Source organism: Epinephelus moara, chromosome 24 (assembly GCF_006386435.1).
Source record: "Epinephelus moara isolate mb chromosome 24, YSFRI_EMoa_1.0, whole genome shotgun sequence".
Classification (NCBI taxonomy): Eukaryota; Metazoa; Chordata; class Actinopteri; order Perciformes; family Serranidae; genus Epinephelus; species Epinephelus moara.
This window is the reverse complement of record NC_065529.1, coordinates 42,516,891-42,539,962: the sequence shown is the minus strand read 5'-3', so window position 1 is coordinate 42,539,962 and position 23,072 is coordinate 42,516,891. Positions and strand designations below refer to the sequence as shown.

The window sequence follows — 23,072 nt, the reverse complement described above, 5'->3', positions numbered from 1 at the left end:
ATGATATGCTGCTTGAAAGGCGTCAGTTTATAATACCAACCCTAACCTATAGGGCAGGCAGGTGGGGCAGTGAATGTGTCCAACAAACACAGGACTTTCACCCAGGAGCTTGCTGTTCATTTCCTGTGTAAATGTTGAGCCTGACAATAATATTTTTTATAAACCTAACCTAGTACTTTTGTTGCCAAAACCTATACATGTGTGTTTGTTGGAGTAAATAAATATTAAAACAAGAGGTTTTACGCATCTATAGAGCAGAAACTACACATTTCCTGTTAAATTGGCATTGTAATTTGAAAGACAGTACATGTAACACAGCATTCCAGGACTTCAACAACAGACGCAGGAGGGTGCATAGTGCGACATATGTAGACGTGAAAGTCCACGGACAAAACTGGGGTGAAAACATGTGGCAGCCAGCTTGGCAGCCTATATTATTAATATAACCTTTATTTAAACAGGGAAGGCCATTGAAAGCTTCTCTTGTACGAGAACACCCTGATTACAGTACATAGAAAACAATAAAAGCACACAAAAATCACATCAACAAGTTATAAAACAATATAAGATAAAGTATTTAAAATCATCTCCACCTTTACCAGCTTTAACACTTAATAAACAACACATTGATGTGTCATTTTTACTTTGTACACTCTTACGTCAGTAAATTATCTGAGTACTTTTAAATATACTGTATAATATAATAGTGTAAAAGTCTGTGTCCTGTGGAAGGCAGAAACTGAATGAGCATCTCTGCCTGGGAGACCCGACTGAGGGCACAAACTGAGATAGCCTCGCGAGACTTTCTTGACGGCTAACGTTAACTAACGCGAACTAGCTTGCTGTGACAACCACCACAGTGACACCGGTCGTGGTGATCCACCTCCAGCTGCTAAACGCCCCTCCGGTGGTCTAAGTGATAGAGAGACACTCTAAAACTAACCACCCACAGAGGAGACCTGTCTGTCGGCTTGAAGCGCCCTCACAGCCCCCCAGAGTGTCCGCGGCTCTCGTCCTTTAATCGGCCAGGTCAGTCGGTGTTACATCCGTCAGTTCAGCAGCACGCTAGCTGTCTTCAGGGCTAGCTAGTCGAGCTAACTTATGCTAGCCGCAGTCATCACGGGAGGTGTCAGTAGTACTCTCTGATTTCATTAACATCTTTAATAGGTGATGGTATTTCAGCAGTGTCAATATAAAGAAGTGATAACAAGCCAACAGCAGGCGAGTAACTTAAAATTTCCAAACTGTCACACGTCTTCCGTAGCTACCAGCCCGGCTAATGCTAACCTTCAGCACCAGCAGTACTGATGTTGAGTTAGCTAGCAGCAGGTATGCTAGGCAGCATTAGCGAACTGCTGAAGCAGGTTGTTTTGCTATCGTCAGTAGCTCATGTGTTGCTGACAGTCACAAGAAATAGTTTAGCAACACAGAGCAACACGGGCCATCAAGTGGGTCTTTCACCATGTCTTTGATTTGTACAATTAGCAACAGTTAACTGATTAAATCCTGGTAATGTCTGCAGATAATGGTGACTTTGATGTTTGTGTCACAGATGTCAAGTGGATGAGACAAAACTGTATTTATTCAGAGGGGAAGTGCTCTGCAGCAGTTGCAATACAGAGAATGTAAATATACAAAAGACTAAAACAACAGTGAGGTGCAAATATATTTATGTAAAATAGATAACAGCAAAGTGTAACAAGGCCTGAGCATAAAGATGGATACAAATCCAAATATACAATATCTACAATGCCATATTTAGGTTGCCAGTATGCATAATAAATATGGTAGGGTTGTATGTTAATATGTGTGTGTACAGCGTCAAATTTAATGTAGTTAGTATAAGAGACCAAGAGTGTTGTAACGTGGTGGTAGTTGTACACTCCTGATGTAATCAGTAGTAGTTATACCTTCATGATGTCATCAGTGGTACTAGCAATATCACATGTGTGACCGTTCAGAGGAGTTTCTGACCATTTTGATGGTGGTGAAAAGTAACTAAGTACATTACTCAAGGACTGTACATAAGTACAGTTTTGATGCACTTGTACTTTACTTGAGTATTTTCACTCTCTGCTACTTAATACGTATACTTCACTACATTTTAGAGGCAAATATTGGACTTTTCACTCCACTACTTTCAATTAATAACTACAATGCAATAAAATTGCTTCTCTTACTTAAGTAAAAGATATGAACACTTATTTCTCCCCTTCTTTTCTCCCCTGATATTAATAAAGTGTTTAACTTTTTACGATAATTTATACCAGTGACAATAATCCAAACCTAAAAGATAATCTCTCTTTATTGAATTATGTCCAACTCAGAATATCTAAAGTACAAGATGAACCACTAGAAGAACCACAAGTAATTGATGATCCCCTTTGAAGTATGTGAACACCACAAGATTAATTAGTAGCATTTCTGATCGCAATGTCAGTAATTTTTCAAGTTAAATGTGAGGGTTTGCTGCTTTTCTGTTTTACATCATTGTTAAGTGTATATCTTTGGGTTTTGGACTGTTGGCCGTACAAAACAAGACATTTGAAGGCATCACCTTTGACAAAGAAACTGAGAAAGAAATCATCAGCTTGATAAGTTTAGTAAAATGATTCATGGGTTTTGTGAATCTGTATTTACACAATATGTTGTGATATTTTCACTGGACAGTACTGTGATATTGTGTTTTGTCTTCTTAGGTACTGTCCAGCCTCATCCAGCCCCACTGTGGATCTTTAGCCCCTCCGGCAGGACAGTGGCAGAGGCAGAGCCAGAGGCATCGGGGACCAGATCAGCAGGCAGCAGGGCTCCATGAGCGTGACGGGGCAGCAGCAGCAAGGGGGGGGCCTGCGTTCTCGCCGAGGCCTTGGCCGGGACAAGGACCCTGGGCAGGGCATGGGCATGGAGGCGGCCTGCTGGCTGGCCCCCGGAGTGCTGCGCAGGTTGATCGAGCTGCCCTCGCCCCCCCTGTCCCGGCACCAGCTCAAGAGACTGGAGGAGCACAGGTAACGCTGAGTCCTGCTCTGCTGACCGAGACAACCTTAAACTGAGTTATTTCATGTTGTGTGCAGTGAGTTCATCTTGTTCTGTGGTTTAGCAATGATATGTATGGGAGAGTGATGCCCAGAGGTTAAGCCATCTGATATGGATGGGTTAGTGTGTGGTGAGTCAATGGCGTCATGTGTGCTCTCTTGAATGAAAGGGGTGTTTGTCAGTTTGGACACTTCAGACTCAGTTGCTGTTGAGGATGATTTGTGGAAAGTACCTACACAGTTTGAAGATATGATTGTATCGAGAATTTCATTTCAACTTGGATAACATCAAGTAAAATAATGCAGTAGTTTCTGGTTTCTTTCCTGCCAGAGTTAGTCAGTGAACCTGAGTTGATATTGCATTAAGGGTGTGAACATAACTTTACTTGATAATATTTATATAACATTCTAAAGTGGCATTACATGTATTCATAACAGCTGCACAGTCCAGCTGTGGTCAAGATGGAAAAAGTGCTAGTGTGTCAAATCTTACAGCTATTTCATAGAGGACAAAGTGATGATGGCTCTGCTGTGTAGCTGCTTAAGCTAACATCAGCCTTACAGTTCTGAAGCCTGGAGGTCCCAGTTCAGAGCTTCTAAAGGGTAACTTTTGTGTTTTACAGCCTGGAACCTGTTTTCCCATGGGTTTTGTGTCGAATGGAGACAAGTTTTTTTTAATTTGTTCCAGCACTGAGCAAGGCTGCAAGCCACAGCAGCAACACTGTCATCAGTGTAACTGCTCAGGGCATGTTTGCAACGTCAGTTTGTGCCTGCTAAAAGTACTTTTGCCACTGACAGGCTCAGATTGTTATTTTACGTGTCTGACAATGTTATATAAACGACCCCTAAAAAGAAAGACTTTTTTGTTTAAGAGTAAGATCCTTTTTGTTTGACCAGAAACAGCCCCAAAATTACTATTGCCAATAAACAGTCATTTTATCATGGTAAAACACACTTAAGTCAAAGTCGACAAAAAAGGAAATGAAACTAACAAAAGCCGTCTTGGTTTGTCTTGTCTTTCCACTCTGGTTTAGTTGAAGAAAAAAACTCTTAATTCAAATCACTGTTTATTTAAATGAAGTCTGGTAAGGTTGGCAAGGGCAATTCCAGGGCTGTTTCTGGCTAAACAAAAAGGATCATATTCTAAATTGACGGTGCACAAATGCTCCAAGTGGTTATGTTTTTGGCTGCAGCCCTTTCGTTCAGTACTGGGCCAGTTTAAAAGAAAAAGTTGTTTCTATCAGTCATTTAGTCACAAAAACATGAGAGCATAGGGTTCAGGCTGTCTGCAGAGCTGCTGCCTGTCTGAAATTGATGTGAGGGGATGACCTCTGACTCTCTTGATCTTTGTGAACAGCAAAAAGACAAAGCCCACTCCTTATTTATTCCAACGGTAAAATTATTATTTTTAGTTTTGTTAATTATGCATCTTTGACGAAACTGTCTTTAGCCGATTGGCAAAGCTTTACTTCTTGTTTTTATGCAAACAGTAACAGAATTAACCTTGAGTATCTACAGCTGAGCTGAGTTTATTTTTTAGCTGATGAAATCAGTGGTTTCCACCTTGAACTGTCACTGGCAGCTTCTGAAGACAGGCTTGATTATGTAAGTTATAATTACAGTTGTAGCTGCTATGATTTTAAAACTCTTTCACATCAGAATTTCAGTATAAAAATAAGCAAGTGATCAGTCCCAATTAAAGTCAATAGCAGTCATAAAGATTATTATTCAGAGCTCACCTTGACTCCCATGTGTTTCCCTGCAGGTACAGCAGTGCGGGACGCTCCCTGCTGGAGCCTCTCATGCAGCGTTACTGGGAATGGCTGGTGGGACGAGTTCCTGCCTGGATTGCCCCCAACCTTATCACCATCATCGGCCTGGCCACCAACGTCTTCACCACCCTTGTGCTCATCTACTATTGTCCAACTGCCACTGAGCAGGTTAGTCATCGCTCTGAAAGGATGCTATACTGGACAGACTTTATATGAAAACATATCAAACACCAGAATTGTTTTAATTCACTCATGAACTCAGTTGCTTTTACGTTGCTGGTCTTTACATATGTATTGAAGGTGACCTAATACACTCATTTTCAAGTTCATATTTGTATTTAAGGTTTCCACTAGAACATGTTTACACGGTTCAATGTTCAGAAAAACACTTAATTTTCCTCTTATTGTCTGTGCTGGAACACTTGTATTCACCCTCTGTCTGAGATTCTCTGTTTTAGCGCCTGTCCCTTTAAGCCCCCTCCCGAAAAAGCCCTGTCTGCTCTGATTGGTCAGTGTTGTTGGGTCTGTCTTATATCAGTGTCTCTGCACCTTCTTTGCAGCCACAGGTTGACTGTGACAGGTAATAGCTGCACTTCCTACTGTGAGAAATCACCAACAAAAGCTTCTGAACTTGTAAACTCACAATAAGATGCGTTTCAGCAGAAATATGCTCTAAAATTGGGGAGAAACTAAAAACCCCTGCAACTAAAATTACATGTTTCCCTGACATTAGCATGTAGCTTCATGTAGCATTGTAGGCTCTGTCATCTGAACGCTTGCCGTAGCGCATATAAAGAAATCTGGCACACTGTGATGTCATATTGTAGCCAGAGTAGAAGAAAGGTTTTTGCTCACAGGCTTTACTTCTACATACCTCGTTACCTGCAAGGAGATTTTGTGAGGTTTTTTTTAGCTACAAAGGAAAAGATATAAGAATTAATTCATTAATAAAAACTGTTCTCTGTTAAAGACACAGCAAGAGTAGTGGCAGAGTAGTGAGAATATGAGTTTGCATTTACAGCAAATTAAAACAGAAGCAGATCTTAAAACAGGGATGCTTCTAATACAGTATGATCTGATATTGGGAAATTAAAAGTAATGGCCTGGTTCAAAGCTTAACAAACAAATGCAAAATGGAGTTTGGAGATTTCCCTCTGGTACAAAAAAAAAGTTGGCTGCTAGTGATTCACTTTAAATGAAATCTTTTGGTGCAGCTCATGTGTGTGTAATACCAGGTCAGTGAATGAATCTTTGAAATACAAAATGCACAGGATCTTTGAGAGGTCTGAGTGTGATCCTCTGCAGGTGCACATGCACATGAAGGTGTTTGTGCATTCAGTCTGCGAGCATCACAGAGCTGTGAGTTATTACAGTGTTTTTATCATAAGCTGTTTTCCCCGGTTGCTGTGGGACGTGAGCTTCAGCCTGTGCTGCTCAGCAGTATCAGGACGTATCTGATTACAGGGACGTCTTATGTTAATGGAGCAGTTCTGGTAAACAGATCTCGGACACAGCAACAACAAGAGACCCCTGATTCTATTCTGTTCTGTTTGTCACAGGGTATCTCACACACACTGTATATGAAATGTGACTTCATGTATGGATCTGTACAGCTGGAGGCCTGCCTGGGTCACATGATCTGATGGTTAAGCTGTCATGTTTGTGGGCTTTGAGGCAGAATGGCTTTTGTTTTATATGCATATATGTGTATGTGTGTGTTTCAGGCTCCTCTCTGGGCGTACCTGCTGTGTGCTGTGGGTCTGTTTGTCTACCAGTCATTGGATGCCATCGACGGGAAGCAGGCCAGACGCACCAATAGCAGTTCTCCGCTGGGCGAGCTGTTTGACCACGGCTGTGACTCCCTCTCCACTGGTCAGTTTCCTCCTGTTTGACTTCGTTTCACTTTGTTTCTGTTAATCTAAAGACTCTTTTTTAACGCTGCCTGTGTTCATGTGTTTGTCTCTGCAGTGTTTGTGGTGTTGGGAACCAGTATAGCAGTGCAGATGGGCACCAACCCGGACTGGATGTTCTTCTGCTGCTTCGCTGGGATGTTTATGTTCTACTGCGCCCACTGGCAAACATACGTGTCAGGAACGCTGCGCTTCGGCATGTGAGTCATCCAACGCTGCTTGGTTTGGGGGTTTTTGTTTGTTTGTTGTTTTTAATCAAAGAAAAAATATAATTTCTAGCCATTTATCTATAAATTTCACTGATTTCAGGAGTTAAAGATCAGTTCTTGCTATTTCTTAGTGTCAGTGCTGCCACCAACACCTGAGCTGACTCCAAAACACTTTTTTTTTTTTTTCTACAAAAGCCTTTTTTAATTTAACAAAATAATCCAAATACATATAAAATCAGTATTCAGTGTTATCTTGAAATTGTACAATTTTTATTTTTTTTTAGTCCTAAACACGTGTAGGCTGAAGCTGCAGCTTATTATGCCATAAGATATGTACAGTTTATATGTTTTATAATTAAAGAGTTGTGGGGCATCGGTGGCTTAGTGGTAGAGCAGACGCCCCATGTACAAGGCTGTTGCTAGAATTCATCCTCATATCTAAACCAGTATTATTATATGCAATGATTCATTCACTCTACATTCAAAAAGTCAAAAGATTACATTTCCACAGTCAGTGACACCTGTTACAGACGAGACAGATACTGAAACACTGAGTGAACTTCCTGTTTACTACTTCCACACACAGACCTGCAGCATAAAGTCTGCAACACGTCCGGTGGATATGATCAGGTTTTAGAGGTGTTCAGGTGCATTTATCAAATCTGAAAACATGTTTTCCTTAACTATTAAAAAATGGACCAATTTGTTATACTTTAAGCGTTAGTGGTTTCATTAGAGTTCCATGTGCAGTCTGGCCGGAGTAAACGTGTGTATATTCTGTGTGTAGATTTGATGTAACAGAGGCGCAGCTCTGTCTAGCAGGATTACAGCTGCTCACAGCCGCTGTGGGTCCCAGTCTGTGGAACATGATGGTAAACCTCCTGGCTGTTGCTGCATGGCTCGCTGCCGTCTCCTTCCACAACGACCTCTGGCCTCCACTGTCTCCACAGTCATGTGTCTGTTCTGCTTAAAGGTGTAATCAGTAAAATATAGCTACTCAGTATCTGAAGGAAACTAAACTGTTGGCAAACTGTGTGATCTTAAAACTAAATTAGGATTAGCGCCGCACGATATGAGTAGAATATATGATATGCGACAACACTGATGAATATCGCGATAATTAAATAGATATTTCTGCTGCTTTCAGTGTACTAAAATTCAACAAATGGCTTGTTGAATATAAAAAAATGGAAGGGAATCATTTCCAGCATTCTTTTACTTAAATTAAAAATTGAACTGAACACAAAAGGCACCATTAAAAACAAATAACATTTTAAAGTGCAGTTTTCTACTGATATTCCCTTTTTACAAACTCAAAAAATCCCAGACTGGGTCCGACAGTCTTTCTCAATGATGATTAAAAAAAAAAAAAAAAAAAAAGATTGTGTAGTCCTAATTGGGATTTGATTTTACTTAACATCACTAAGTTAGCCAAATATCCTCGTCACAGAGTTCAGACTTCAGGCGACTTGATCCAGCAGGGCACGCTCAAGTAGGAATACTAATATTTAGATTCCTCTCACTTAGTAGGATTAAGAACACATTCTACCTGTGAAATGTTACTATGATTATACCAAATTTTATATTCCTAAACTTAACTTTCTAACCAGATTCTCTGCTCTGATTAGTAAAATAAAATCCTATGTTTCCCTTGTTGCTCACAGTGTGAGCAGAGAAGCTGCAGACAATGGCGTCACTGTCATTCGCTGTTTTAATTAAATCTGTGCCTCTCTGGTAAGATTCATGTCAGCTGCCCCAGGATCTGTTTAATCTCCGTTGTTTGTCTGCATCACACCTCCTTTCCACTAACGTATGAGGGAATCTCCATGATATCCGATATGCCTGCGAAACTCTTCCCCTCCATAATATTTTGGTCCGGAATTTGAACAGACAGTGACAGTGTGCTAGGTTAGCTAACAAGCTGCTAACTGGCTTTTCTTCAATTCAGTTGCCTGTGTTGTTCGTCAACTGAGTTTATGTGATTAAACAAAACTTGTTTATCTAGTTTTAACACACTGTGAATCTGAGTAATGTTATTCTGATAAAATATGGTTATACATTATATACAGTCAGATTGTCATTATGACTGATTCAGCCGTTCATACATCTTTTGAATTAAATATTTCACAGAACATGCTGCGTACCTGACAGGTCCTGTTTCTATCTGTTCCAAGTTCTGTAATGTTCCAAGTGAATATTCCAAACTACTGGATGGCGAAAAATGGACAAAATTAGCCCCTCCCCCGATGGCTACAGGTAGTTTCTATCAGGTTTCTATCCGTCCGTAAAGAAATGCACTTCCTTGCATTGGACACTAGAGGCATCATCCGTATATTTACAGATCTGTGGACACCAGGCACATACGTAAGTGGAAACGAGGCATAAGTGTAAGCGTTATCTTTGTATTTAATCCCGAACACCAAGTTACATTTAGACACCTGCTGAATTTAAAATGTTAAAAGTGAATAAGACACTATGTTACGTCGCCTAGATCAGCCCCCTTTAGAGCAGGGATGGTTTGCTACTTTTCTCAGTTGTGTAGCAGTGTAAACTGAATATATTTGGGTTTTGGACTGTTGGTTGAACAGTTTCCCCTTTTAGTCTGGCCCACCCAAAGTTCAGAACTACACCAACTAACACCTCTGATGGCCCACCCAAAGTTCAGAACTACACCAACTAACACCTCTGAAGCTCAATAATTAACACGCTGTATCCCGTTTGTTTAATCTGTACACAAACAGAAATGATAAAAATGACAGCGACTTCCTGAAGTCTCCTCACAGTGACGACAAGAAAATATATCAGCTGTCACTGAGGGAGCAGAAGAGCTGCAACACTTCTTTTTTAAGAGCCAGTGAGATTACTGATTGCATCTTTAATGCAGCTACTTTCCTGTTGAATCCTCTTAATTGAACCTGTGTGGTGCAATAAGAACACGACGGCGTCCCATCAGCTGCAGATCCAGCAGTGTGTTGTGGAAGAAGGCCGCAGGATGATGACTATGTGCTGGTAGACGTCACTAATCCTCACTGTCAACTCTCTGCTTTCTCCTCCCACTCAGCATTGATGTGACTGAGGTGCAAATCTTCATAATAATCATGTATTTGCTGGCCGCCGTGGGAGGATCTGCTTTTTGGCAGTCACTGGTAATTCTGATCGTTTCTACTTCCTACAGATTCAGATTAATGACACTTAATTTTGTTGCTTTAAAATTCTTGTTGTGATTGTTGTGATTGTTTTACTGTAATCGTTATCAGAAATACAAAGAATGTCACTGATTGGCTCAATCATCCTCTAACATTACTCATGATGCTTTCATTGTGGACGTTAAGGTGTTTGTACTCACAAACTACAGAAGTAGCTGGAAAAATACAGTTTGATCAACACATCTTGATGTAAATGTCTTTGTTGTATCATCGTCCTTAATGTTGATGTTCTCATGATTTAATTCCCAGATTCCGATCCTAAATATCCAGATGAAAATGGTTCCGGCCATCTGCACTTTTTTAGGAGCCATCTTCTCCTGCACCAACTACTTCAGAGTTATTTTTACAGGAGGCGTGGGCAAAAACGGATCCACAATAGCAGTAAGTCTGGAAACTTCTACACTTCTTCTCATACATTAGTGATCAAAGAACAGATCAGTGTTCATTCTGTCAGAGCCCGACATGTCAGAGAATATTGTTTTATCACAGATTGAATTATAAATCAGAATATAAATACTTGCAAGTAACACCAGTGGCTATGTTGACATGCACACTAATATTCCATCAAGACTCCTAATGTGACAATATTCCAGACTTGATCTCTTGCCTATTTATGGCCAGCTCTGGGCGTTGTCATGGATACATTGTACGCAAACCAAACACCTACTTTTTAGGTGGGCAGGACCAGGTGTTTAGCAAGGTAGTAACAAACTCAATCACAGAGACGCCCTCTGTATCCTCTGTATACCGCAAATCCTTAAATTGTTTCTCCTAGACCTGCTCTCTTAGGGCTGTTTCATAGTCAACGCACGCAACGCGAGCAAGCAATGCGAGCAAGCAACGCGAGCAAGCAACGCACTTCCTTTCATAGTCAACACATTGAACGCAAGCGACACGGGCGACACTTGAAATGCAATACATCGCTCACACAATAGGGGGTAGTAGAGTCACTGGTACATTCCGGCTAGCTAGTATTGCTATTTTATGAGTGCAAGGCACTAGAACTGTCATATAAATGGGGGTGTGCCCATACGAGTTCGCAAAGTTTTTCCTCCTCGCCCGCCATATTTCATACCTGCTTCTTCTGTGAATAACAAAAAAGTGGTTAATTTCAAGTACGTCGCTTGCATTATCACCCCCGCTGTCAACACATGGTATTACAAGCGTCGCGTATCAAAAAAATGGACAACACATTTTGAGATGCAAGCACACATCATGGTGGCCAATGCATTCGCATCTGTGTGCCTTTGCGTCGACTATGAAACGGCCCTTAGTCTGTCAGTTTTTTATGTGGCTTATGTTGTTTCAGAAGGTGCTGAAGAGTATCTTTAGTCACTGAGCTGCAGACTTAGAGTTCCTGTATACACTCCTCTCCCTCCATAATAGCTTGGCCTTGAGCTTGCAGTGTTGTAGCGGTCTGTGTTAGCTTCTTGCTAATATCTTGTTTAAGTGCATTTAAATCTTCCCGTATATCTCTTCTAAGATCAACTTAAAAGTCCAAGAAGACCTTGAAGACCTTGTGCATGTCTGGTTTGAATTCCCTCAGTTCCTTTGCAGTTGATGAGAGTTCCTCACAGGCCTGGTGTTTCTCTTTATTGTCTGTTTGTGGTAGTGTTAGCTTGTCACCATTGTCATTGTCTTCAGAGGCCTCTTTGTGATGTTCGTCCAGCAGCCATTTGTTCTCCGGTTTTGTAGCGGCCTTAAGTCCTCTTTGTGATTTTGCCCCTCTCATTTTTGTGAAACACAGACACTGAATTGTCAATAACTCAAGAAAAGAGTAGTTTTAAAACTGACTGGAGTCACACCAATTGAAGGAATGAAAGAGGGAGACTGTGTTCTCACGGTGGGAAACTTCCACTGTTCCAAATTTTGACTTGATAAACGACACTTTAGGGCTCGTTAATCGGATTATGCACAGCTGCATGTAAGCAGGAATATTAGTGGATTTTCATTTTCATTAGCCACGTAAACAGATGAGTAGGGATATTGTCTTTTTCAGAATAAGGACAAAAACTGGAATATTTTGTGCATGTAAACATAGTCAGTGTGAGGGGTAGAAGACAAACTGAGCTTAGAGATGGAGTTGTATTTGTGTCATTATCTGCACAAATCTTTAAAGTAATGGCTTAAAATTTTGGCAATATTCCACATCCCAAGGGAAAAACCTCCATGTAGCTCAGAGTGCAAATGTGGAAGAATATGATGTTTTTGTCTGTCTGTTTAACAAATATAGCAGAAGTTTGTCAGGCTGTGCCTTTAATCCATGGTTTAAACACAGTGTAATCTCAGGTTGCATCATCACTGTTATCAGCTGATTCTCGCTGGAATTTCATGTATCATGTCTGCTCACTAGATCCAACAGATATTTTTTCAATGTGTAATTTGACTGGTACTTGTTTTTTTTGTTTGTTTGTTTGTTTGTTTTTTTCATAAACTGAAATGTCTATTTATATTATTATACTAATTTTATATTACTTATTTGGCCCAAAATTACAAATTTGCCTCAAAGAGCTTGTGACAATAAGATTTTGAACCCTTGATGCTCGTATCGTTGATTATTTGTAAGCGAGAAAGCTGCATCTAATAGTTTAGTTGATACAGTTTGATCCAGAGCGAGTCATTTCAGCCTTCAGTGTCCCGTCACAGACACCGTTTACACTTATTATTGATATACATTGACCACATTTTGGTTTACATTCTGTTTATATTCATTTTATTTATTTGCAACACTGTCTACACACATTTATATTAGTTAATTTTATATTTTAGTTGATTATATCTCTGCCCTATAATTTAACTTGATGTCGAAGATTCATATTTTGCTTTTACTTGCCCAATTTTCTTTTTTGTTTTAAATATAGTAGTAGGAGTACTGTTAGAGGGAGCCTGAGGCCAAAGACTGTTTCTCTGTAATCGTTGTGCAAATGATGAGAATAAAGACCTTCAGTTTGAACTTTAAACTCCCTTATTCACTGTAGTTACTTAACATTAATGCAGTTATTTAGAGCCAGACTATAAATTTAAACTGTCAGCTTCAGTCTGGTTAAACATTCATCACAAGCCAGTGTCTGTGTGCAGCACCACTCTGCTGCCTTTGATATCAGGCAGCTATGTAGCAGTGATTGCTAAATACTATGGTACTTCTGAATGTGATTCACGTGGTCCATTTGACCTCCTCCCAGGCAGCAAGACACTTATCTGTATAAATATAATGTGTTCATTTATCAGTTGTGTCACATTTTCTATGATGTGTTTGGCACAAACACCAGCTCTTCTGTCTGTTTCTACTGACATTAACCATCTGTGGGGTTTTTTTTTCTGTGTGTGTTTTTGTGTGTCTCTGTCCTCAGGGAACCAGCGTCCTCTCTCCAGTCTTACATATTGGTTCAGTTATAATTTTGGCGATGATGATATACAAGAAGTCTGCTGTCCAGCTCTTCGAGAAACATCCGTGTCTTTATATCCTGGCATTTGGCTTCGTCTCGGCCAAAATCACCAATAAATTAGTTGTAAGTCAAACCTGCTTTTTACTAATTAAGATAGAGATTAAAGACAGTGTTGTGGTTACAGAAAGAATCATCTAAAAATGAAGTAGTCCAAAGTGACTGAATTAACATGATCATTTTTGTGGTGTACTGTTTTATCCTGGAGAAGGACAGATGTTCATGTCAGAAGAGGTCATGATCACATCCTTCTCCTTAGTGCTCAGACTGAGAAAGTAAAATATTTAAAGGTCCAGGAAGTGTTTAGTGTACATCAGTAGAAATACTGGAAGCAGGGGATACTGTGATCTGACTGTAGCTCCATCAAAAGAGAAAAACATCCCAAACTGACTGGTCTGTTTAGCTTTACTTGACTAATATACTTCAAATGTTGCAAAAACTTGTAAATGAGTCTAAGCTGTGATTAAGCAAATGGAGGCCACATGTCAAATATACCAAATATTGAGGAATTTTAATACCAGCTAAACTAATAAACTTTTCTTACTTTATGAAACAAGAATTACTCTTGGACGGCTTTTGTCAAATTGTTGTTCAAATCATAGAAAATATGAGACTGTTGACAAAGTTAGCGACTAGCTGGTGGAGAAAGTGAAACATCTGGTTAAAAAAAAATGAGACTGTTCGTATCTTTAATTTTACATGTGACCTTTTGAACTGGTTTGCGTCTTTATTTCCAGTTTGCGGTTGTAACTCATTTTGTTTTGTTTCGTTTTGACCACGTTAGTTATCATGACTTTAAGTTAACCTAATCGTCATCACCGAGCCTTTGTGAGCTCATAGTGCAGACAGAACAACATTCAACACACCAATGCTGATAAAACCATCACATAAAAACCAACATTAAAATGGAAATAGACAAGTTTATTGCATTAACTCATTATGAAGTTAATGTTGACTGCACAGTGTAGTGGTTATAGGATATTGACACCATCAGTGTTTAGATTGGTTCACTATAAGCCTCGCTTTTACAGTGCACTTCTGTCTGCTGTTGGGTACGTTCCCCCCGGATAGTAATGGCTTGTTTTACAGCACAGAGGATGTGCATTAACAATTGTGCAAAACAGGATGAGGACAGCGCTTTTCTTTTCCCCAGTAGTTATATCGGTGGCTATCCCCAGTTACCAGAAAGTGTCAGTGTAAGTTCTTTGTGGTTTTTATGCCTCAGAGATGGCAATAAGTGTGACCTGAAGCGTTAAGCTTTTGGGTTGTCCGTCCGTCCTTCTGTTCGTCCTTCCGTCCCGTTCTCGTGAACACAATATCTCAAGAACTCCTCCAGAAATGTTTTCAAATTTGGCATAAATGTTCCCTCTGACTCAAGGATGAACTGATTAGATATTGGTGGTCAAAGGTCACTGTGACCTTACGTCCGTCTCATTTTATGAACACGGTATCTCAAGAAGGCCTCGAGGGAATATCTTCAAATTTGGCACAAACATCAACTTGGACTCAACGATGAACTGATTAGAATTTAGTGGTCAAAGGTTATGGTCACTGTGACCTGAAGAAATATGTTTTTTGCCATAACTCAAGAATTTATATGCTAAATATGACAAAATTTCACACAAATGTCTAATATGATAAAATGATAACGGTCAACTTAACTGTTAAATCATAATGTTCTGCAGAAACACTTCTTTGGACACTGCGCAACCTCATATCTCAGGAACAGAAGGGGAGACATTTGGGCAGTTATTGAATCGGTGACACTGTTCTTGGGTGTCCATCTTGGAGCGGTGCTGATTGCACAGATATTCTGAACTATTGGGGAGGATGTGTGTGAGGCATCCATGTTTTCACAGACATGGATGTAAACTGTAACTGAAACTTAACTAGTTTGTGGATTCATACAACTGCAGAGCGTTGATTCTAGTTTCTGTCTGTCCACAGGTAGCACATATGACAAAAAGTGAGATGCATCTCCACGATTTAGCCTTCCTGGGACCAGGACTACTGTTCCTGGATCAGTATTTCAATAGTTTTATTGATGAGTACCTGGTGCTGTGGATTGCATTGGTAAGTACCCACACGATGCTAGCTTTGGATAAGAATATGTAAGGGTATATATGTATGTATTGAGAAAAGGTTAATTAGTGATTGTTGTGTGGTATTGAAGCACATTTGTGCCTGTAAAGTGTGACGGTGTTTCTTTCTCTCCTGCAGATCATTTCCTTCTTTGACTTGGTGCGTTACTGTGTCAGTGTTTGCAACCAGATTGCCTGCCATCTTCACATTTTTGTTTTCAAAATCAAGCCTTGTTCAGTGCTCAGTTCAGCTCCTCACTGAGGACACGCCCGCCATGACTGACTCTGTCCCTTCCTGTTAGTCGCACTCATCTTTTCTTCCCTCTGTTTTCCACGTAGAGATGCAGGGGATGACGTGGTGTAAAAGTATGTGCTTCTGCCAACTGAATGTGAGGACAAATAATATATATTAAGATACTGGAGTATTACTGTCATTGTTTCTTTTTCACCAGTGCAGAATTTGTACCAGTTTCATCTTCTGCCCCAGTAATAAAAAAAAATCTCCTTCTGACAAACTCATGAGCAAATATTTCAGGAGAGTATAGGTGCTACTCGGTATGTTCAAGGAGAGAAACTTCAGTGTGTTTTAACTGTTCATTTGCAAAGAAAAATGTATAGGACATGAATCAAATAATTCTTTGCTTTTCATGATTATAATTTTTGTAATATTTGCATAACTTTACCTTTTTGCTATTGTAAATACCAAATAGTGTCTGTGCTTTTCTTTTAAGTTAAAAAATCCTGCTTTGGCACATTTATAAACCTTCATGTATATGATTTTTAAACAACATTATCTCCTGCACATCACACACAAACTGTGCATCTGATCAGCAGAAATGTGGTTTTGGAGGAAACGTAATGCCGACATCAGAATGTTGTTACTGAACAAAGCTGCAGAAAATTCACTGCCAATGTTTTTCGTTTAGTTTGTCAACTGAAATCACGTTGTTTAACCACGCTGGGATTTTTTGGGGCGATATTCAAGTTGTGGTGGGAATGTTGTGTGTATTTATTGTCATATATAACGTTGTTTTCTAATATAGTCATCATAAAGTTGATAGTTTGGTTAATGTGTCACAGGGTTAGGCTTCCTCTACACTTTATACTCTATTGTAAATATATAAGGACACGCCATGCACATGAGGGAAAGTCACGACAGCCACGGGCAGATTCTTTTTTAGACATACAATAAAATATCTAAACTCAAATGTCTTCTTACGAGCAGTCAGAGATATGTAGATGTGGATGAAAGGTCAAAAAGCTCTTAAGAAGGCCTTTGAGTTCAAGAATGAAATGTGCGTTTTGCAGTTGATACGAACAAAGTTCAAGATGTTACACTTTTGTTTTCACTCCACCAGCCGTCACTCTGCTTTCTGTCCCTACTCGTCCTGTTAGTCTACATTTTTCTTACAGTCCACAAATCACATGAAAAGACCAAAATCAGCAACGTGTCTGTCTCTTAATACTTTCTGACTTCCTGTCTGTGGCACTCAGCTCCAAATCCATCACTTACTGCTGTAGATGTCAGAAAATAAATAGTTTCATGTTTAAGAAAAAAGGCTCAGTAGTTTTTAAAACAGCTGGTCACTGTAGTTTTTATCAAACGTTACTCAAACGGGAGGGAATAGTGCATTTGTTGGGGACTATTTTCAGTGGCGGATTAATCCACATTTAGTGCTCGAATGAGTATTTTGGGCTGCAGGAGAGGAAATGTGGGGCTGAATCAAAATGAACTACAGCATGTGTGTTCATGGTAGAGCTGCAACTAACTTATTTTCAATGTTGATCATTTTTTTGATTATCTAGTTGTTTGGTCTATAAATTGTAAGAAAATGGTGAAAAATGTCGATCTGGTGTTCCCCAAAGCCTCAGAGAACATCCTCAGGTGTCTTATTTTGTCCACAACCCAAATATATTCAGTTTACTGTCATATAGGCGGAAAGAAACCAGACTATTTTCACATTTAAGAAGCTGGATTTAGAGAATTTTGAGTCTTGTCATGAAAAATCTCTCAAACAAATTAATCGATAATCAAAATTAGCTGCCGATTAATGTAATAGTTGCAGAAACGTGTCTCCCAGTGCAACAGTGTGGCTCACTGGTGTGTCTTTAATAGTTTTTGGACAACAGTAGAGCTTTATGGCACTGAGGAATGAGGTATATCAGAGTTAAGATACACAGTTAAATCGTGTCAGCTGATATCGTTGGTTTTGGTCTTTTCATGTCGTGTTGACAATAAGACAAATATCACCAGACTTATAATTTAAAATGAAGACTAACCACCGCCTTAACGGTTATTTACATGAGCGTCACACTCCTTTCTGTGTTGTCAGTGGATGCAGCTAAACTTGTTCATTAATAATATAATCTGACTGACATTATGTTTCCCCCTAAACGATGTACTGTACCTGCTGATGCAGAACAGGTGGACTCAGTGTGCAGGAGATGAGGTCACATGATGACATCACAGTTTTTAAGGTGGTGACTGACGAGATTCAGATCAAACTTTTGTCGCTGAGAGTTAATAAAAACCTGTTTTATTTGAAGTGGCTGCAGCTCACTCCGCCTCCACGTCTACCAACATCTGATCATCTGGTCCTGTTACAGCACCTCACGCTGAGTGGGTGTTCAATGTTGCTGCTTCTGGAGAGAACCTGTAGTGATGTATTAATGTGGAGAACATGTTGGTCCTTAACCACCGAGAGCAGTTTGTTGCTTTTACATTTTGTGCCTGTTTTATTTTTTTATTTATGTTTCATGGAACAGCTCCGTCTGCAGATGCTGTACTGAGCCTCTACAGCTTGTCTGAAATGTTAAAAACTGATATAAGATGCCAAGTGTTGACTGTAGTGAGTCAGTGATTACAGCAGCTCCAGAACAGTGTTACTGTGTGAACTGGGGGTCAGGTTCAGGGTGGTTCGGTCAGTCATCTGAACGCTTTTGAGAAAACAAAGCCTTCCATACAAAAGCATCAAAGGTTCACTTCACTCAAATCTCAAAAACATATGTTCTTGAATGCCTTGTGGTGTCTTTAGATGGAGTTATTGAGAAATATGTGGAATGTTATGAGATTTATACAATAAAAATGTAATATTCTGAGAATTAAAGTTGTATATCATTAAAATAGAGTTGTAGTTTTGCGTAAAAAAAAAAAAGTCTAAACATCACATTGGACTTTATGGAAAAATGGTTGTTAATGAGAATTAAGTGATTACGAGAATAAGGTTTAAATATTATGAGAATAACGTAATTTAGTCCCAATTGTTTCTCTAAAGGCTCGCCAAGAAGAAGAAAAAATGTTTCCACAATAATAAAATATTTAAGAAAAGAGGAAAAACGTCATAATTTTCTTTTAAAAGTTGCAACATTTAAAGAAAGTACCTTAAGAAAAGAGTCATCATGAGAGACGGTTCTTATTTTGAGGAAACAGTCAAATATTATGACAGTAAAGTTTTGATTTCTGAAGAAAAATTCCTAACAGTATAAATAAAATGGGGTAATTTAACAAGAAGAGAGGACATAGGGAGTCAAAATTTAATGTGGAAAAAGTCCTGGTTGTCTCTAAAAATGCACACTGCCAATGGAGGGGAAAAAGAAATTGTTTTGATAAAATATTTAGAAAAAATGAGTCAATTTCTGAGAATAAAATTGAAGTTTTACAAACAAAAAAAAATTTGGAAAATAAAAAAAAGTCATGAACTTTTTTGGGGGAAAGTAAATATGAAGTAAAAAAAAATAAAAATATGAGGAGAGTTTGCAAAACTTTAAGAATATTCATCATATATAGAGGAAATGTCTTGAGAATAAAATTGTAAATTTACCATAAAGAAACAATATTTAAAGAATGACGTCACAGTGTTTAAAGAAATAATGTTATCTAAAAAAGTTGTTGTCTAATGAGAGAAATTGTTCCTGAAAATCCCATTCACCTTCATTGTGTTTGGCTTGAGGGCAGAAACATCAGTAGTGTAGTTAAAGGTACAGTTCGGGTTTTTTTCTCAGAGGTTGTATGGAATACTTACTTAGTCAGACCGCTCCCAGTTTGGAGAAGCAAAGTTCTGCTGTGAATGGCCACCCGAAATAGTCCCACCTAAAACAATTATCAGTTTAAATGTATGCTATATTGAGAGTATTTTCACTGTTTTACTTTTTCATCAGACTGCCCGTCACAACTGGGAACCCGTAAACGGCTTCAGTTCCCATCGGAGCTCTCGTCAAAACCACCAGACTCCATTGACAAAAACAGTAGTTTAAGCTCACTGAACATGTGAGCTGCTGGTCTACTGCTGCCTCAGTCAGTTCGTTTTTGTGTTATTGTGTGGTTTTTGGTGAATCTTAACACTTCAAAATGCAAAAGTCACACAATGGAACAAACTAATGGAGGCAGCAGTAGAGCAGTATCTTCTGTGTTCAGCTATGTTAAATCACTGTTTTTGTCAATGGACTCTGGCTGTGATGAGAGCGATGAAACAGCTTAATTTTCCCACTGGAAATCACTGTCTGCCATTGAGGTAAACCAGTGAAAATATTCTAAATATAGTGTTCACTTAAACTGATACTGATTTTTTTCCATGGGATTTTTTATGGTGGTTAAAATCTGTTTTGTTGCTGACCCCTCCACAGCAGTAGGTTGTTTAGCTTACATGTCTGCTTCTCCAAACTGGGACATACCGCCTGACATCTGCTGTTTGTAAGAAACTGTCTGTGTTTAAGTTCCACATACAACCCCACTTCAAATCATCTGAACTATCCCTTTAAGATTTTTGTGATTTGTGTGAACTGACCCTTTAAGGAACTCAGTGTCGACATAACTTCAGGTCCATTTCTCTTAAAGTAAAGGTCACATATAAACAACCAGGTATATTATGCATTAAAGAACAGTATTGACGACCTTGAATGTCACATGTAGATGTTTTGATCCTTTATTTTCTACAGTAGAAGTCTCAGTACAGTCATGTCTGTTCAGTTGGTTGTTTTCAGAGAAAATGGAAGATGACGTGATGATCTGCATGTGAACTACACTGCTGTACAGTTTGTACAATAACTGGAGATTCTGAACAGCTTTTCTTAATAACTGTGAGATAACAGCATCAACAGCTCATGTGCATATAGGCTAGTTATCGATGTCAGGTTAACTCTCATTGTAACTAGTAAAAGTTTACCTTTTAAACACATTTGTTTTCTATTGTTTTGTACAGAGCTGTCGTCACTGTGTGTGTCTACTCTCGAAAGCTTGTGTAGAAGTTTGTCATGTGTTGGCTGGACTGCCAAACTCAGGCACGGTATATCATCACCAGCGTGCAGGACAGTGTGTTCTTAGAGGAATGATACAGTAACCAGGATCACCTGACAATCTCTCCTTCAGCTAACAATGCAAATAAAATTCATACGCACACCTGGAGCCAGGTTTCTACTTGTGTACTGGAAAGGGTCAAACTGGTGGAGTCACATCCTCATTCCTGCTCCTTTGTGTGGTCTGATGATTAAAACAACAGTCAGTACAGAGCTCCATACGATGGCATGTTTCAATCTTGTATGAACAGGATAAGACTTGAAGGAAAAGTACAACAGTTTTAGAAATATGCTTATTTGCTATATGGTAGAAGAAGCGTTCAGATCTGCAGGCATGTCCAAAGTCTGGCTCAGGCACTGATTTTAAATGGCCCACGGCTTGTCTCTCAAAATATACTGACCGACCACGTAATATTGGTTCATCGAGTGAGTTCACATATTTTCCCATCCACCTCATGACAGGACTATTGCAGTTTGTAGATATGCACCACGTTGTTAAAAGTTATAACCCTGATATATAACCAAAAGTTATGAGAATACTAACCACTGAGTATCGTGAAATGATCAACAGTCCCATGTTCATCCATCCATCCATTTTCAATTGCTTATCCAAAGTTGGGTCGTGGGGGCCAAGCAAAGCATTCCAGACGTCCCTCTCCCCAGCATCGCTTTCCAGCTTTTGGGGGACCCCAAGGTGTTCCCAGGCCAGACAAGATACGTAATCCCTCCAGCTTGTTCTGGGTCTGCCCCGGGGCCTCCTACCAGTTGGACGTGCCCAGAACACGTCTAACAGGAGGCGTCCAGGAGGATCCTGATCAGATGCCTGAACCACCTCAACTGATCCCTTTTGACGCAAAGGAGCAGTGGCTCTACTCCGAGCTCCCTCTGGATGTCTGAGCTCCTTACCCTAGCCCTATAGATACTTTAATTTCTCACCTGCAGTTTAAAGGTCCAGTGTGTAGTTGGATTTAGCGGCATCTAATGGTGAGGTCGCAGAACTGAAACTTCTTCTTGTGCCAGGCTTTTAGGAGAACTATAGTGGCTGACAGACGCAAGCAGCCCTATCTATGGAGTGCCCCAGGGTTGATGTTTTTCTGAAGACTGTGAAAGATGTGAAATGTGAAAGAAATGTATTTCCAGAGGAGCTTATCTGTGAGTCCCAGGTGAGCTTCTCTGGAAATACAGATATGGATATAAACAGCTCATTCTGAGATAATAAAAACACAACAATTCTTAGTTTCTGGTGATTATACACCAATGAAATAGTTGAAATAGTGAAAGTGGGCTTGTAGCTATGGGGTACTTACCTATAGATTGTATATTACAAATTTTACCAGTTTGGAGAACCAGGCTGGAGTTTGACATGGATGCTAAGCAAACTACTGCTGTGGAGGGGTTCAGCAACAAAATGTATTTTAGCCACCTAAAAAATTCCCATCTAAAGTGATGACTGATTTCCAACAGGAAAATAAGGCTGTTATATCACTCTCTTCAAAGCCAGACTCCATTGACAAAAACAGTGATTTAACATTGCAGAACACAGGAGCTGCTGGTGTATCATGGCCTGGAGCAGTCAGTTAGTGTTAGTGTTACTGTGTGACTTTGGCTCTCAAAAGGGTTAGTCTGGATTCACCAAAGTCACACAATGACACAAACAAACGAACCAATCAGAGCAGCGGTAGATCAGCAGCTCCCGTGTTCAGCGAGCTGTTATTCTCAATGGAGCCTGGTGGCTTTGACCAGAGCATAGATGAGGCCATTAATGGCTTCATCAAAATGGGCTGTCTGACAGGAAGGTAAACTGATCATGATATTTCAGGTTGGACTTTTTTAGGTGGCTAAAATAGGCCTACGTTTTGTTGCTGACCCCTATCCACAGCAGTAGATTGCTTCGCGTCTGTGTTGGATTCCTGACTGTTTCTCCAAACTAGGGGTGTACTAACTGACTATATTATTATTCTATTCTATTTTATGTACAGAAATATACTATGGATAAGTGGACCATACAGCACCACTTCAAAAAAATATGAGCTATCCCTTTAAGCATCTGCTCGTGTTGTCTCAGGCTCGCCTGTGAGGCAGAGTTCAGGACTAAAAGGCCACCAACATTTGTTTGTGGTTGCACTG

At 39.7% G+C, this 23,072-nt stretch overlaps 1 protein-coding gene across 2 annotated transcripts; it reads left to right on the top strand.

Moving 5' to 3' along the window:
- The first annotated feature begins 830 nt into the window (after positions 1-830).
- Positions 831-18,777, top strand: cept1b (choline/ethanolamine phosphotransferase 1b). Of its 2 annotated transcripts, none has more exons than XM_050037950.1 (10): positions 831-1,029; positions 2,700-3,005; positions 4,798-4,972; positions 6,529-6,676; positions 6,773-6,914; positions 7,711-7,795; positions 10,379-10,510; positions 13,480-13,638; positions 15,520-15,645; positions 15,793-18,777. In XM_050037950.1, the coding sequence occupies exons 2-10, from the start codon at positions 2,812-2,814 to the stop codon at positions 15,913-15,915; spliced, it is 1,284 nt and encodes a 427-aa protein (XP_049893907.1). In that variant the 5' UTR covers positions 831-1,029; positions 2,700-2,811; the 3' UTR covers positions 15,916-18,777. The 2 variants fall into 2 exon arrangements, with proteins under 2 accessions (XP_049893907.1, XP_049893906.1); XM_050037949.1 differs by lacking the exon at positions 7,711-7,795 and adding an exon at positions 9,985-10,069 and having other exon boundaries at positions 832-1,029.
- Positions 18,778-23,072: the final 4,295 nt, after the last annotated feature.